This window comes from Fundulus heteroclitus, chromosome 6 (genome assembly GCF_011125445.2).
Source record: "Fundulus heteroclitus isolate FHET01 chromosome 6, MU-UCD_Fhet_4.1, whole genome shotgun sequence".
NCBI classification, from domain to species: Eukaryota; Metazoa; Chordata; class Actinopteri; order Cyprinodontiformes; family Fundulidae; genus Fundulus; species Fundulus heteroclitus.
Genome location: NC_046366.1, coordinates 10,386,005 through 10,401,021, shown reverse-complemented (window position 1 = coordinate 10,401,021; position 15,017 = coordinate 10,386,005). Strand labels below are relative to the sequence as shown.

Sequence of the window (15,017 nt, the reverse complement as noted above, 5' to 3'; positions counted from 1 at the left end):
TCTGTTGCTCCTGCTGTTTCAGCTGTGTTTGAACAGTTTGAACCACTTTTTTATTTTTTTTAGATAGGTTTGTGTAACATGTAAGACCTATTAATTCCCCTCTTGACCCTCAACCATCTAAATTAATGAAAGAGGTTTTTATTACTGTTGGCCCTGCTTTCCTGACCTTTATTAAATTTTGTATTTGCTAGAAAACCATGCCAATTGATTTTAAAGATGCTGTTGTTTGACCCCTTCATAAGAAAACTAACCTTGATCTCTTGGTTTGATGGGATTATGGGCCAATTTCTAATTTATCTTTTTCTTCAATGCTTTGGAAAAAAAAAATTTTATTCAACTTCAACCTTCTTTTGAAGAGCAAAGGCATCTTTGAAAATGTTCATTCTGAAAATAATACAGGGGCCGCTTTATTAAAAGTGCATGATGACATAGCTCTGTCTGTTGATCAAAAGTCTCCCGTGGTTCTTGCTTTGTTGGATCCCACAGCAGCCTTTGACACTGTGGATCATTTTGTTCTCTTGTCCCGGCTGAACCGCGATGTCGGTATCTGTGGCACAACATTGAAGTGATTCACTTTTTATCTGACAGATAGAAGTAGAAGGCCATTCGTACTTATATTAGCTTGACTTAGCTATTGTAATGCCCTCTATGTCGGTGTCTCTCAGTTCAGCCTAAATCACTTTCAGCTTGTCCAGAAAGCAGTCGGCCCCTTCCTTTAACTCGCACCTCCTAATTTGCACACATCACATCACCCCTGATTTATATTCATTACACTGGCTTCTTTTACATTTTAGAATTGATTTTAAACTTTTACTATTTGTTTTCAATCTCTTAACGGACTCAAACCTTCTTTTTCATCTGAACTTTTAAGCGTTTGCGTATGTGTCTGGTCCTTGAGGTCATCCAGTCTGCTTTTATTGGATGTTCCAAGCAATGGTCAAGCTAGACTTTTATTTTTAAGGGGTGGTGGTGAGGGGTGTCAACAGGCTATGAGAATTAATTTGTTTCTTAAGCAATTGTAGCATCATTGCCACCTCTCTAAAAGAGTGTGCACCAAAATGAAGGGGTGCGTGTTATTGATAACTGACACAGGTTGTCAAACAGATCCAGTCGGAAAACCATAGCCATAACCAGAATAACCAGAATAAGACATGTACCCCTTTGGTAAAAATAAATGTAATAAAAATTCCCTTAGCCTAAACCATGAAGTCACATTTACAGCACAATAAAGACAAAAACATAACTTAACACTCTTCAGTAAATCACACAAGGTAAGGTAAAAATATTATTATTATTATTAATTATTATTATAATTAAAAGGTACGGTAAGGTAAGTTTATTTATGTAGCACTATTCATTAACAAGATTATTCAAAATGCTGTACATAAAGAGAAAAATATTACAGATATAGGAAAAACAAAGGAATAAGCTAAATAAATCCTTGACTAGACTTCTTTCATACATTAACAAACATATATAAAGATTTAATTATTTTTTACTAGTAATAAGAAATAAGCTAAGTATATTCTTGGTGATTTCTGATCTGAAGTAATGTTGTCCAACCTCTCCAAAGCTACAAATAGAATAACTTCTTTTGATTCATTGTTTCACTAGAATGATCTCCATCACGAAAAATTCAAAACTTATTTTTTTCTATTTATACATACCTCAAAGCCACAGCTTAAGGTCTCTGATCTGACCTTTCTAAACCACAGCTAAATGGGAGAATTGTTTCTATTCAGGATAGAGTTTCAGTGGAATGAGTTTCATCACAAAAAAGTCTAAGAAAGCTACAGCTTGAGGTCTCTGATCCGACCTTTCTGACACTACAGTTAAAACAGAAAGCAGCATAGTAAGAGGGGGGGGGGGGACACAGTAGAGGTGGTGGTGGTGGTGTGTGTGTGTGTGTGTGTTTGTGTGCCTGTGTGTTTTATTGTAATCACAAGACCTCAATGAGGGAAAAATAACATTTGGAAAATATTCGTCTTCAGTCTAAACTTCAATTATTATATTTTGCAAGTCAATACCTGTCTGTGATCATCTGTATTGCATTCCTTCTTTGTTAAACAACCCCTCCCTTTGTCTTTGCTCTCGCTCTGTAATCAAACACAACCTTGAAAACAACATCCAGTGTGGGTTTCAGCTGCGTATCCTGAACACAAACCAGGTTGTCAGGACCTTTTCTTGTTTTATCTGTGAATGTTGTTTTATAAATAAAGTTTAACTACACAGCAACAGACCTTTAACATGTATTTTTTATAAAAAGAAGAATGAGTGCTGGGTGGAGAGAGCCTGGCTCACACAAATCTATTTTATCACTGTGTGCACAAAATAGGCTAAACACGGCTCTGTCTGGTACACAACTGCACTTGGGACTTAAGCATGAACTCTACTGTATCGATTTCAGATAAAAACTTGGAAACACACTAGACCAGAGGCGGACATAGCTGCTTCATTCAAACTTAAAAAACTGACTCAAATCAAACCACATATGTATGTAGCTTATGGTGGCGCAACATTACTTTGAAAATATTTTATTTACATAGCATATGAAAAAAATTGACTGATAATTGGATATAAACAGCAAAATTTGTAGCAACGTTGTCAGCACTACTTTAACATAATGTAATAATGTAGTATTACATTGTACAGCTTTTCTGCTCTTCAAAGATTAGAATTGGGAAATTCATCATACAGATAAGATTTACAATATGGCACATATTTTGAATACTCTTCTAGCAATAGTGATAAAGGTTTAGGAGAGAACATAAAAAATAAAGAAGCAGAAGTCAAGAAAACTGTGATATTGATTATAAAGCTAATGTAAATAAAAGTCAAGCTTGGGAAGGATGATTTTTTCTTTTTAAATTTATGTTAGTTAGAATCAGACAGTAAACTTTATGAAACAAGCAGTCATCAAACAAACATAATCTGATACAACAAAACAACTAGCTAAAAACAGTAATTTGTCATTTGAGTTTAGCAGTTAAGGCAGAGAATAAATTGACATTAAAACACATTATGAAAGAAAAACTTATTTTTAATTAATTGTTGGAGGAAAGCTTTCATGATTAAATACTGAAATAATGTCTTTTCATATTTCGTTTTAGCAGTTTGTTTACCCTTAATCACGCCACTCCTGTAGGGGGCAGTAATCCATCTAAGGGCTGCGTTCCAACCGCACGATAAGAAACTGTAGAAGAAGAAGAAGCCGGAAGATTTACAGGTCTCACACGTGAGTAATGCACTTTTTCTCAAATGTACATTCATCTACGGCTAAAAACAGTTTAAATAAATCATTATCCCTTTCATTGAACAACGATCTCGCGGTCGTTCTCGTTCGGTTTTGTTGCAGCGGGGCTAGCAAGAAGTCTACGTGCTGTTTGGTTTATAGCCGAACTCTGTGGTCTTTATGGGGATTTAATCTCTTTTAGACATATCAAACCTGTAAAGAATTACTACTTCAGAGTTAATATTATTTTCCATTGGAGGTTAAATTCGTCGTTCATGCAGTAAAACCAGAACAAAATACAACACACATTGTTTTATTCCTAGAGGCTAAAGAGCACAATGACAACTAAAGTGAAGGCTTCTCTCAGTCAGAACAAGACTGTTGTTTTTTTTTTTTACCCAATTTTGATGAGAACTTGTCTCCATTTTAACCAGGGATCCAGGCTGAGCCTCTGCTCTGTATTCTGCATGTGTTATTGAGATCCAACATGCTGGCTAAAGTGGAAGGAGAGAAGCCACAGAAAGGAGGAGACAGGAAGAGGAGGCACCCCGCTGAAGATGGAGGAAGAGGAGAGTGGAAGAAGAAGAAGAGGGACGAGGAAGATAAAGAAGGACCTAAAGCTAAGGGTGATGGTGGCAGGAAGCGACTGGATGCTCTGAGTGTTGGTTACTTCCGCCGTGTTGGGGATAGACTGAGTGAAGGCTTTGAAGAAGAAGACGAGAGAGGTAAACTGGATTAATTCAAAGAGTTCACATACAGTGACTTTCCTCTGTAGCAGAACATCAACTGCACATATGGAGGAAATGTTCCCATATGTGTGTCCTTCACACCGCTGCTGGGCTACAGTTTATTATTTTCTTTTCTTTACAGTTTATTTGTGGGCTGAAAAGGTTAGGATTTAGATTTTAGCAGTTACGGTCTGTATATTGAATACATTTCAAATTAGCCGTTGGGGTTCTAACATGCTTGTTTTTTCACCCCGCCTCTTTTTAAGTAACCAAGTTCAGAAAGAGATTTGTTGAAAGTAAGGAAAGCTGAGATGTCACGCTGCAACATGACTGGCTCAGAATGCAAAAGGAGCTGAGCGTCTGGATCAAATGAGGGACCTTAGGGGTGGGAACTGCAGCTGGACTCTTTGTGAAGTGGAAGTTGAGAAAAACCTCTTTGTTCTTTGTGGATGGGTTGGGTGTGCATCATTTGTCACCAGGAAAAGCAATCAGTGGACAGGGTGGGCATGTCCGCCGGGGAGAAAAAAAACCCAGATGTCTTTATTGATTTTAAGGAAATATACAAGAGTTGTTTTTGGTACCTGGATAAATATGTCTAAAATGATAAACATCATCAACAAAACATAACTACTTCCCAACTGGGCTTACTCCCTAGTAGGGATGCATGATATTGAATTTTTCCCCATACCCCACATGTTGATACTTCACAACTAATTTGACCGATTCCGATATTTCTTCTCCTATATTTACTTAGAAAGGCTATGTAGTTCCCTCTGTAAAAAAAAAACAAACAACTATTATTCTGCATACTCTTTGTTAAATTGGCTTACTGTCAAATACAGATGCAAAAAAGGGATTCTGAAAATGATGTAAACAAATTTGTTTATGACATTGTCTCTCCCAAACTGTGCAAATTTGGCATTGTCACAAAACTGAATAACACCTCTGTACACAATTGGCATGTGATAAGTGCAGATTAGTAGAGGAGCATCAATATCTAAATATGCTTAACAGTCACTTAAATTAAAAATGAACTAAAAACAGAACCCCACTATGTGTGTGTTCAGTCTTAATTATCAGCTCAAACCTCAATTAGTTTTTCCCTGTGCAAGCAAAATCAAAAGTGCAAAATAATGGCAGCTTCTGTTTCTTAGCAGAACACAGTCCTCTTAATTGGACTCAGTCTTAACTACACTATTCTATTTGCTACAAACATTGTGTAGCAGAAGATGTGATTTTCAGACAGGCGAAAAAAAAAAGCCAAATAACGTGTGCTACGTTATAACTAAAACTTAGGTCTTCAGTAACCATCCATCCAGTCCTTAAAGGCAATTAAACAAGCCTGACTGTTATATGTAGCTCAAGCCTATCAGTACAGTGTGAGAGGCAGGTTTTGTTGGACAAAAGTGAGCATCTCTGCCTTTTCACAAGCTCCATGACATGGGCCACAGCGCTGAACCGCTGTTCACTGTCAATACTAGTGCTGGCCGCACTGAGGTAATTTTGTGCTGCATGTGCCCGGGGAATGGTAGGCTCACCCAGGTATATGTTTACCTCTATAAAACACAAAGAGCAAGATTGAATAAATATTACTGTGGGCACAACAGACAGCATAGTTTGTTTTCTGCCTTAGTGTAGATACAGTTCATTTATTTTGATCATTTTAATACATATTTGTATAACAGTCATTCCTCGTGCGGATTCTCTGTGACATTGCTGTGCGCCTTTTGCAAATGTCTCGGAAGAAAAATATTTAAACACATTTGCGATACATTTCCCAGAGATGTTTGTGGAGAACGTCCTCGCTGAGGTGAAAGGGAAAGCCAGCCTGGTGGCGACAGACCAGACGGGAAGCATCACTCTGCAGCGGCTGCTTGAGCTGTCCAACCCCGAGCAGGTGGGGGAGGTGCTGGCCGAGCTGGGCGGAGAGCTGGGCTCCACTTTTAAGGAGGCGTCGTGCGACCGGTGTGGCGGCCACGTTGTGGAGAGCGCGCTCAGACAGATGTCCAGGTGGGATGGTAAGTGGGACTTAGATGGGGTTATTGGCTTTGTTTCTAAACTTTTCTTGCTTCTTATACTGAGAAAGACTTTAATATGACGTGTGTTTGGTTAGTTTTCAAACTCGAATCGATTTAATGTCATGCCATCGTAAACTGGCAACATACGACAAAATAAGAGTGTTTCCCCTGGGATCTGTGGCACAAAAACATGTGAAATGTGGAGAAAAACATAAATAAAACCCTTTATTCATGTTTGTTGTTAAGCTAATCATCTGTTTTCTTCAGTTTTCACGCAAATAAAAAGGCTTAAAGTAGGACACAATTACCCGTGTTTACGTGCTCTGAATATTTGTTTTAGAGTTCTCACTGAAGGATCCATCAAAAGCCGCTGAAGAAGAGGAGGAGGAGGAAAGTGCTGGCGTGTTGGAGACCCAGGTGTTGTCCCTAAGTCAGGTGGTGAGAGACAACAGCGCCGAGTTCATCAAACACGTCCATGGCTCGCACGTGGTCCGCACGCTTTTACACGTGCTGGGGGGCTGCCTTGGACCTCCTCGCACCGAAGCCCGTCCAGGTAAACGCACACAGACGCCCAGAGGCACCTCATCTTGTTGTAGTGAACTGATCCGTTCGGTGCCCAATTCCTGATTCCCGGTTTTGTGAATCTTTGTCCTGCTAAAACCGACTTTCACTGATTCCAGATTTTCTGGCTATGGCTGTAGAAGGTGTGAAAATATAACTACTTTACCAGAAGTCATTATTTTTTATATCTGGGACAGAAGTTATGCAGTGCCACTGTGTGAGAGAGCAGTCGCTTTAAAACCTTTTAAAACAAAGACCAAAAATTCAAATTTATTATGAATTAGAAATTTTCAACTGACTGAAGCCTCTTATTGGTGATTAGTACTGTTTGTATGTGTGGTCCTTGAAGAAAACAAGTCCTTAACTAATGGCGCGTTTTGCCTCAGAGGTCAAAACTAACGAGTCACAGTTTACGTCATCTTCGCCTTTTTGTGTTCCAGTTCCCCTCTTGTCGGATGCTGAAAACTTGAAAACTTCACTGATGCTGAAAATCCTAACTTTGACTTTGCTAAGCATCGCCTTCCACACTGAAAAGTGTAGTTGCCTGCGTGAGCTGGTTGTGCTAATGTGCCCTCACTGGTTAAACAATACTTGTGTTGTTTGTTTTTTTACGTTTCCAAAAAAGTCAGTCAGCGACGCCTTTTGGAGGGTGTGTTGATTCTATGCAGTTCTACTGCTACATCAACAAAGAGCAGCGCGGTCAGTCGCAGCAGCTCAGGCTAACCCTCCATCTGATCTACAAAATTTCATTGTATGTACCTTGTATGTATAATGACAAATAAAGCATCGTATCTTATAATGCAGCAGCGCCTCTCTGTAACGATAACGGTGAGAATGGCGGCCGCATCGGAGCAATATTTAAACGATGCCCTTTATTACGCCCTGAGGAGCGGGATATACCTTTAAAAACTCAAAAACAAGCGTGCTGCTTTGAGTTTGCGTTGACAAAACAAATAATAATGTCAAAGGCTATTTAGTAAAGTGGCATGTTTAATAATTTTGGACATCCAAGTTAGGATATAAGGCAAAGTGTGAGTGTTGACAGTGATGGGGAAAAGCCAGCAGGATGAGTCGGCGTGCACGAGACTGGCAGCACAATCGTACTGCAGAAATCCTAAAACGCCTCAACGGGGAATGTTTTAAAAAAATCAAACAAGGGAAAAGGGCGATCACCCGTGAAAAAGAATGGCTTTCTAAATAACTTATTATTTCGTGTTCCTCCGTTTTTGCTGCCAGCATTCGATTCGTCTGTTCCCCAGGTTCCCTCTGGTTATGCGCCCATGCTTCCCTGCATGGGTTAATCCGTGCTAATTACTCGAGACGTTTCTTTTGTTGTTCTGTGCAGAGTACCCATTCATGCTCAGACTACAAAAAAAAAGATCTTTATTTTCATGCCGACTCCTCTGCGCTGGTTTGAGTCCCGCCAGAGATAACGATGTCCCTGGGACGGGGTGGTCATGCACAATAACCAAATCTGTCCGTAATACGTGTGTTCCCGTGTAAATTGGAGGAGTTTTGATGCAAATTGCAGCAATTGCTTGCTGGAGGTTTTAAACTACTTGATTTGCCTCCGCGAGCAAAACGAGGGCAAACTGATTGACTGACAGGGAGCTGCCCAAAAGGAGATTTTCGTCTCATTTGTAATGTACTTCCTTTTCCCTTCTCCTCTGAAGATTACAGAAAGGAAATTAAGCTTTTGATCCTTTTCAATAGATTTTTTTTTTTTTTTTACAGCATCAGGGCTCCGTACCCTGAGGTGTGTTCATTTTAACTTTTGTATTCACGTGTGCGTTTCTCTTTTGATGTTCTGTTTTGAACCAGGTGCCAAAGTGCAGAGAGCGGCCCCTCATCTGACAGACTTTGAGATTCCCACCTCGTTCTGGTACGAGCTGAAGAGCCTCACCGAGACCTTGATGGAAAATATTAATCGTAAGCGGCCTTTCATCAGACCATCGGAGTTCATCTCTGTCTTCGCCTTTTTTTTTTATTTTGCCGGATTATAGACGAGGCAATTCTTTCTTTGTATCATATCACAAAGAGAAAAATCTAACACAGAGGAATACAAGATTTTATTTTCAAATATTGATGTTTTTTAGAAGTATTGAACACATTTATGTGTCGTTGATAAACTTGTGTTGCTGTAGGAAAGGAAATGTATGAAGATGAGATTCAAAAGAAGCGATTGAAGTCATTTTTCTAGTCTGAAAACCCGCAGAGCCAAAGCATAAGCACTGAATCGAAATGTCTTCTGTAAAAATACGGTCTAGATTATTTATATAATACATGCAGCCATTTCATTTCATCAGTAAAACTGATTGAAGTCAATAACCCTCAGGGCAAATGCACACGCAGAGGCTGTGAAGCTGCTTTTTACTAAATCCTGACTGTCAGAAAGAACCATTTTATAAAATACTGCTGGTGTTGGGTGTTTCTAATCCAGCAGGCGGTTTCATTCCTTAACATGCCTACCTATACACCGTTAAAGATTATATGCATTCTTTCATTTACTTACCACACATTCATGCAAGTTGTTTATACTCCTTTTTAACTTTTTTGTATTTTATTGATATTCCGCCTAAAAGATCAACACAAAGTATTGCATAGCTGTGAAGTGGAAGCAAACAGTTTTCAGCTTTTTTTTATAATCAAAAAGGTGTGTCATGTTTTTGTGTAGTTTTTTATTTAAGCCTCTGAGTCAGTATTTTGGAATATGTCTCCACCAGCATGTCACGTCTAGATTTTTTTTTTAAAGGTCATCTAAATAGTTGCTCCGGCTCAGTGGTGGGTTTAGGGTGATGTGCGCTGTCCGCATCTGCGTAGGGTTTTATATCAGCCAAAAATGTCCATCATTATTCTCTCCTGACCAGAGCACCTTTTCTTCCATGTGGTCTGCAAACAGGATTTCTAATGGCTTTCTCTGTGAAGCTGAATCCAGATGCCTGTGCAAATTCTCAGTTATCCGGGTCGTCACATCAGCAAACAGGCTTAAATCAGAGCCAAGGCAACTTTCGTTCACTTCTTTCTGAAAACGTTTCGACACGTGTCCAGGAGTCTTTGTCGATTCTGGTGGCTCGCACTTGAGCAGCCTGCAGTTGGTGTGCTGCTGTTTTTAAGCACATGGAGGCCCATCCTCCTAGAAACACTCGGTCAGATGCAAATCAATTACCCACCCGTCACCATCCTGGGTCATTAGAAGCTAATATTGCTCTGTTTGAGTGGAGTACTTGGTCACCTGAATGATGATGAGATGCTGATGTAATCTCTTTGGAATGAGTTGGAGGACCAAGCTGTAAACACTGAGGAGCTGGAAGCTCAATCCTCGTCCTCTGTTTATTTTCTCAGGAAATCTTTCTCTTTTGACCAAGATGGCTTCTTTCACCCCTCTTTCAAACCATCTGTCCTAAATCTGGACATCATTGTCGTCAAAAGAGTGCCCTTTGTTCTCGAGGTGCAGGTGGACTGCTGAATCGTACCTGAGCTGTTGGCCCTCCTGTGCTGCTCCATGTGTTTATGTCGCTGTTGTTTAGTTTCTCTAATGTAAGTCTGAGCAGTCCTCGCTGCATTGGACCGCAGACACAACGCCGCTCAGCTGTGGTTTGGGTCTTCTGTCTTTGGGATGAGCCACTTTTTGTCTGAGAGTGTTATTAGGTTTGAAATTGACTGGTATGTTGTGTTTGGAGGAAATTCTCCCGAGTGTCTCAGAAACTCCTGACACACACGTGGAATGACAATGTCCTCGCGTCTCTCTGTTTTCTCCTCTGTTTTTGACACTGTTGTTGTTGTTTTTTCTGACAAAAGGCTCATTTTGGGTAAGCGCAAGCTTGCAGTGATTTCTTGACGTGCTTGTATTCTTTTTGTTTCTCCTCTGTGGCAGAGGGAGTGCTGTCAGTAAATCAGAGAGTTTGTGCTCCAGTGGGTGATATGAATCGAAATGCAGATGTTTGTCTGTGTGTTTGGGCTTCCGGTAAACCTCAGTTTTGAGACCCCCCATCTTCCTCAATGTGTACCACACAGTCCAGAAAAGGCAACATGTTATTCTTGGCATCCTCTCTGGTACACCCTATGTTGCTGTCCACTGAGTTGATGTGGTTGGGGAATGCCTCAAAACTTCTTTGGTTTGGTCATCCACATATTTAACCCAGTGTGTTGGTGGTCCTTCATGTACAAATTGGCCACAATGGGTGACCCAGGGGAGCCCATGGCACACCCATGTTTCTGTCTGTGAACGCTGTCTCTGTACTTGAAATATGTGGATGAGGGACAGAGGTCCAGCTCTGTCACACCAAGTCCGATTGCCTCCGATTTTGCTAAATGCAAATGAGAGGTCACACGTCACACCGTCTTCCTTCCACTTCACAATCATGCACTACCTTGTTTTTTTTTTCTTTTCTATTTAATAAATCTATTTAAAAAAAGTGTGATAAAATGCATTGAGGTTTGTGGCTGTGATGTGGTAACATCTAAAAAAAAAAAAAAAGTCCTGACGGCATGAATGCTTTGGCATGACTCTGCACTGCTGAAGTCCTTTAATTTCTCAAAGTTTTTAACACCACCCTTTTTTTTTTTTTTTTTTTTCTTTTACTTTAGTGAGCGTTACAGACGGTGCTGCCAGTGCAGTTTTCCAGACCATGCTGACTGTGTGTCACAGAAAGCGACCTAAACTCTGCAAGCAGCTTCTAAGGCGCACCATGGAGTACCTGACCAGCCGCAGCTCTGCCCCCGGAGTCAGGTTAGAGACGGTTTTCCCTAAAGCCTCTTAGAAAAGCTTGTTGTTAAAGTGCTATGATGATGAATGCTGTTTTCTCTTTTCTCCCACAGTCCACTGCTGGTTTTCCTGAAGGACCAGGCCTCCAGTCGCCTCATAGAGACGATCATTCAGCTATCCCACAAATCTCTGCTCCGTGACCTCTACAAGAACCACCTGAAGGGCAGCTTGGTTGACCTCGCCCTCCACCCCATCGCCAACTTCCCCATCCAGAGGCTGACGGCAGCCTCGGCCAAGTGTAAACTGGTAGGCGACGTGTTGTTGTTGTTGAGCTGGGGGCTGAAGAGTTCACCACTTGGAATTAATTTGACGACTTTCCCGTTTCCTGCAGTTCCCGAGGCTGTTTGACGAGCTGGTCCAGGGCGTGGAGGCCGTCTTGGCCGCGGGCCACATGGGCGTGATCGTCCAGTTAGCAGAAAGCTGCGCAGAGAGCGGAGAGAAGCAGGACGAGATGATGCGGTGCCTTCTGAGTGTAAGCCTCCAAAGGTTTTTCCTCTGTTTTTAAAAAAACGCGACAGTGCTCCTGGTTTCTCCAAAGCAGCTGTTGTTTTAACGTGCGCCTCCATCCTTTTCCCCCAACTCAACGGCTTCATGTTAGTTCTGTGCTGTGATTCCCCTCAGTCGTTCCACTGCGCTGAGCCCGGCTCTCGACACGTCTGCTGCCTGCCGCTCTTCATGTCCCTGCTCACCTATGAGGTGTATTACCAGTCTGACTCAACAGAGGGCAGCACACAGAAAGAGGTAATCTGTAAACTCTTGTAATAGTTTTGTTTAGTCAGTTTACTGTTTTTAAATTCTACTAGACTTTTGAGCTCACATTTAACATGTCAACACCATTGAATAAAAATTAAGTCGTTGAGTTGCTTTATAAAAGAGAGATTTATAAATGTTTAAATTGAGAAAGTTTAAATATATTGTTAATATCTCTCCATGTTAGTACTGAACCTTGGGGAACCCCCATAAAAACTTTTAGTAACTGAGAAACTCTATTGTTTATTTGAACACATTGAAGTCTAGTTTCACAATTAATTTAACCAAGAGGCCTTAAGACCATTGTGTTGTAGTATTTGTTTTTAATATGCCCAATATTTTATCTTACTGGTTTTACAGTGTGTCGTTGCTCAAGTTGTCCACCTCCTGCTTAAAGTGTAACTCAACACAAAATCAACAATTTTGAAGATAAACTGGGCCTAGGTTGCTACTTTATTGTTAATTTTTATGTGAACTTGTTTAGTTTTGCAACATTTGTCTTAAAACCGTCTTAGTGGTGCACTCTTAGGGTTGAACGGAGGCTATAGCTGTTGAATTTTCCCGTTGGTTCAAATGGTACCTGCTTTCGTCATAATTACCCCACATTCTGGTGTAAAAGCTTCTGATTGAGACTCAGGAGGTGGCATCATTAGCATTGATCGGTAGTGTTTAGCGCTTGTTACTGCTTTGAACATCAGCCCCTGTCAGCATTGATGCTGCTAACATCACTTTACCATTCAGAAACTGTAGCTGTTTTGTCCTCCACTGCCTCGGTAGAACCAGCTTCAGGCATCGCTGATTCAGCGTCTTGAGCCAGCGGCTCAAACTGAGCTCAGCCCCACTCCCTCAACCTCCAGCGATGGTGGCTTTTTTTTTTTTTTTCAAAATAATAGTAATAGTAAAATGTGTCTGGGGATGGGGTTATGCTTTTACATTGGGGGGGAGTTACGCTTTAATATATGACATCAGCAACCTTCATTTTCTCAGTAGATTTTCCAGTTTGAAGAGAGCGATGACATGTTTTTATACATTGTCATCTTTAGATTTTGTTTTTACTTTCTTGAGCATTAAGATTTCCTTTAGTCAGTGTCTCTTGGAAGCGTTGATCGTCTGGTGACGTTTTTAGCTTGCACGTGTCTCCAATGCTGCATCAGATTGGTTGAACCGTTTTTTTTTTTTCTCCGACGGTCGCTGTTTTTAGGTCCCGCTGACCTCCATGTGTTACCACGGTTCCCTGCTGGTCCAAGCGCTGGCCAAGTTTAAGGAGCGCTCACACCTTCTCAGCAGCCTGCGCTCCCTGAGCCCCGCCGACCTCCTCACTATGGCCTGCGACCCGTCCGGCAGCCACGTCTTGCAGGCCCTCATCACCACTTCCAGCGACAAAGGCAGGGGCAAGATCCTCAAGAGACTGGAGGTACAGGACCGCTCACAGGCTTTTACAGGTTTGTGTTTCGGTTTTTCTGGGGTACAAAAATGTAACGCGTCACACGCCGTTTCTCCCCACAGGGCCAGTATGTGCAAATGGCCTGCTCCAAGTTGGGCAGTCGAGTACTTGAAGCCGTGTGGAACAGCGCGTCGGTCAGCCAGAGGCAAAGCATCGCACAGGAGCTCGGTAACGCCGACGGTTTTTATGCTCCTGGTTTTATTTTGCTTGCCCAGTTCTTCACTTACGCCTCTTCTTTTCTGGCCTCCTCTTCCAGTTCCCAGTGAAAGTAAGCTGAGGTCTGATCAGTTCGCTCGTCACGTTTGGGCAAAGTTTGCCCTCTCACACTTTGCACACAGGAGAGCCCACTGGCAGGAGATCCAGACAGGAGAGTCCAAGAAACGGAAGCTTTTCAGCGACCTTCTTGAATAAAAATGTCAGATTATTCAAATTGTTTTGTGTTTATTTGCTTGATTAATAAGAAAATGTGACTCACTTGCTGGATTTAGATTTCAAGTCTTGCCATTCAATGCGAGAAGAGATGTGGCCTGTAGGTGGTACTAGAGGTGCGTGTATTCTGAAGTCCATGTTAAAAGGCTGAAAGTGGACCCAAGAATAGAGCTCATACCAAGCCATACATAACTCAACAGTTTTAGAATATTGCTGATTCTAAAGTTGATGTATTCTCTGACTGAATTAATGCCAATGATACTGATACCCAGCGCCATATAGAGGGAGTTTTATCTGAATACAAGTGAACACTGCATGATAGTTGTCTGATTCTGGTGGTAATTTGTGATGGCCTGTTTTGTTACCATTCATTATACAGTGCTTTGTAAAATTTGGAGTATATTGAACATTTTAGATATTTTGTTGCTCTTTGTTTATTAGGATTTTATGTGAGCTATAGATCAACACAAAGGATGACAATCTGAGAAGCAGGGGTGTGCATTTGCAAATCTTAGGCTTCTTGACACGTTTCTTTGAAGCACAGTGCCCGTATTCACTAATATCATCCACCCACCCATTAAAGGACTGGTTCTGCAGGTGGTGACCACAGACCACTTCTCAGTTCCTCTGCTTTCTGCCTGATGTTTTGGTCACTTTTGAATGCTGGCTGTATTTTCACTCTAGTGGTAGCATGAGACGGAGTCTACAACAAACACAAGTGACTCAGGTAGTGCAGCTCATCCAGGATGGCACATCAATGAGAGCTGTGGCATGAAGCTTTGCTGTGTCTGTCAGCGTAGTGTCCAGAGCATGGAGGTGCTACCAGGAGACAGGCCAGTACATCAGGGTTATACGGGTCCGTGTACCTTCAGGCAATTCGATTTTTTTCCGGAAAACCAAAACGGAAAACGGAAACTACTTCCGTTTTCTCGTTTTTGGTTTTCCGGAAAAAAATCGAATTGCCTGAAGGTACACGGACCTATACGCCACTGACTCCCTGTGCTCTTCACAGATGAAAGCTGGTTCACACTGAGCATATGACAGACGTGACGGTCTAGAGATGCTGTGGAGAATGTTCTGCTGCCTGCAG

The 15,017-nt window shown here is 41.4% G+C and overlaps 1 protein-coding gene across 2 annotated transcripts; it reads left to right on the top strand.

Moving 5' to 3' along the window:
* Positions 1-3,119: 3,119 nt before the first annotated feature.
* On the top strand, positions 3,120-13,928 carry LOC105917179 (nucleolar protein 9). 2 transcript variants are annotated; one of them, XM_036138024.1, is made up of 12 exons: positions 3,120-3,235; positions 3,667-3,957; positions 5,742-5,978; positions 6,319-6,531; positions 8,361-8,468; positions 11,127-11,268; positions 11,358-11,550; positions 11,636-11,776; positions 11,926-12,045; positions 13,256-13,468; positions 13,561-13,666; positions 13,755-13,909. In XM_036138024.1, the coding sequence occupies exons 2-12, from the start codon at positions 3,720-3,722 to the stop codon at positions 13,907-13,909; spliced, it is 1,866 nt and encodes a 621-aa protein (XP_035993917.1). In that variant the 5' UTR covers positions 3,120-3,235; positions 3,667-3,719. The 2 variants fall into 2 exon arrangements, with proteins under 2 accessions (XP_035993917.1, XP_021165925.2); XM_021310250.2 differs by lacking the exon at positions 3,120-3,235 and having other exon boundaries at positions 3,720-3,957; positions 13,755-13,928.
* The last annotated feature ends 1,089 nt before the right edge of the window (positions 13,929-15,017 follow it).